Source organism: Agelaius phoeniceus, chromosome 33, assembly GCF_051311805.1.
Source record: "Agelaius phoeniceus isolate bAgePho1 chromosome 33, bAgePho1.hap1, whole genome shotgun sequence".
Lineage (NCBI taxonomy): Eukaryota > Metazoa > Chordata > Aves > Passeriformes > Icteridae > Agelaius > Agelaius phoeniceus.
Window position 1 is genome coordinate 1102366 of NC_135297.1, and position 2259 is coordinate 1104624.

At 55.2% G+C, this 2259-nt stretch overlaps 1 protein-coding gene across 1 annotated transcript; it reads left to right on the forward strand.

The window, feature by feature from the left end:
• Nucleotides 1-206: 206 nt before the first annotated feature.
• On the forward strand, nucleotides 207-2035 carry LOC129131952 (olfactory receptor 14C36-like). Its single transcript, XM_054650934.2, has 3 exons — nucleotides 207-282; nucleotides 910-943; nucleotides 1252-2035. The coding sequence occupies exons 1-3, from the start codon at nucleotides 207-209 to the stop codon at nucleotides 2033-2035; spliced, it is 894 nt and encodes a 297-aa protein (XP_054506909.2).
• The last annotated feature ends 224 nt before the right edge of the window (nucleotides 2036-2259 follow it).

Below are 2259 nucleotides of genomic sequence, written 5' to 3' on the forward strand. Positions count from 1 at the left end.
AGCGGGGCTGCCCTGGGCACCGTCAGAGGGACAGGGCAGGACGGCTCCTGCTGCCAGGGATGGCTGCAGGGGCTGAAGCTGGGGCTGCAGCCAGGGCTGCCCAGGGCTGTCCTGCAGAGCAGCTCCTGCAGCCCTCAGGGCTCTTGGCCAGCCCAGGGCATGTGCCACCTGCCAGGGGCAGCTCTCAGCCTGCCTGGAAGCTCCCCATGGACGCTGCAGGGGAGAAGTTCCAGGTGCAAGGAGCCACCCCCATCAGGGCAGATTCCTCCTGCTCTGGAGATGGTGCTGCATGGCCAGGGCTGCTCTCAGCTTTCTCCTAAAGGGAAGGGAAAGGGGCTGTCAGCTTTGGCTGTGTCCCTGAGCCTCCTGCACTATCACCCTGGGCATCAGCAGATGGGCCTCAGATCTCCCTCAGAAAGTGCCTCCTCAGCCTCCTCTCCCTACAGACAGCAGCAGCAGCACCTTGGCTTGCAGCATCTCTGTTTGTCTGGCCTGCCCTTAAGGCCCTGCTGCCAGGGAGATGCCCCTGGGCAGTGCCCTGTGCTGGGAGGGGTCTGCAGGGCAGAGCTGAGCCCCCAGGGCTGGGCTGGGCTCTGGCAGCACTGGCAGGGGTAGAGTTTGGATAGAGAGAAACAGCTCCCAGCAGGCACAACTCCAGGTAGCAGAGAGCCAGACCAACCCTTGGCATCCCTCCATGTTCAGCTGCACTGGGAGAGAGCAAAGAGTTTCGAGAAAATTAATTTTAAAACAGGAGCATTTCAAAAGTCCACTTTGTTTTCAAGCACATTTTAAGTCTGATTACCCTGAACTCGAGGGAGGTGTAATGATCAAAGGCCCGTGTGTGGGGACCAGCAGGTCTGACCACACTGGGGCACAGGGAACCCTGTTTTCCCTCTCTTTTCTCCCCAGTGTTCAGCCTGAGTGCAATGCTGAAGATGAATCAGTAACTCAGCCTCAAAAACACCCATTCAAAAAATTCTAGCAAAGTCCCCCCCCCCCCCAAGAATAGAAGTAATTTTGAGGGGATTCCATGCAAAATCCATAGGACTGACTCAAAAAGTTGGACCCAGCTTGTTAATGTCCTCTTTCAGCAGTCCACAATGTCCAGAATGAACAAATGTCCAACAGCAGCTCCATCAGGCACTTCCTCCTGCTGGCATTGGCAGACACGCGGCAGCTGCAGCTCCTGCACTTCTGCCTCTTGCTGGGCATCTCCCTGGCTGCCCTCCTGGGCAACGGCCTCATCATCAGCGCCGTAGCCTGCGGCCACCACCTGCACACGCCCATGTTCTTCTTCCTGCTCAACCTGGCCCTCAGCGACCTGGGCTCCATCTGCACCACTGTCCCCAAAGCCATGCACAATTCCCTCTGGGACACCAGCACCATCTCCTACTCAGGATGTGCTGCACAGGTGTTTTTCTTTATCTTCTTCATTGCAGCAGAGTATTTCCTCCTCACCATCATGTGCTACGACCGCTACGTGTCCATCTGCAAACCCCTGCACTACGGGACCCTCCTGGGCAGCAGAGCTTGTGCCCACATGGCAGCAGCTGCCTGGGCCAGTGGCTTTCTCAATGCTCTGCTGTATACAGCCAATACATTTTCCCTGCCCCTGTGCCATGGCAATGTCCTGGGCCAGTTCTTCTGTGAAATCCCCCAGATCCTCAAGCTCTCCTGCTCACAATCCTACCTCAGGGAACTTGGGATTATTGTGGTTGGTGCCTGTGTAGTTTCTGGCTGTTTTGTGTTCATTGTTTTGTCCTATGTGCAGATCTTCAGGGCTGTGCTGAGGATCCCCTCTGAGCAGGGACGGCACAAAGCCTTTTCCACCTGCCTCCCTCACCTGGCTGTGCTCTCCCTGTTTCTCAGCACCTCATTTTTTGCCTACCTGAAGCCCCCCTCCATCTCTTCCCCATCCCTGGATCTGGCAGTGTCAGTTCTGTACTCGGTGGTGCCCCCAGTCCTGAACCCCCTCATCTACAGCCTGAGGAATCAGGAGCTCAAGGCTGCCCTGAGGAAAATGATGACTGGATGACTTCTGAAGCAACCAATTGCCTGTTTCCTTCTGCACAGTTTTCAGAATGGAACTCATGACAGGCCCAACAGGTCTGCCCAGGTCTTTGGTCGTGTTCAATGGAGTTTTCTGTTATAAAATTATCCTCAATAAAATTTTTTAATCACCCCCAATAAATTCACTGTCCGCCCCTTGAATTTCACCCTGAAGCTCTATAAACCAGGGTTTTGTGCTATCACTACTGT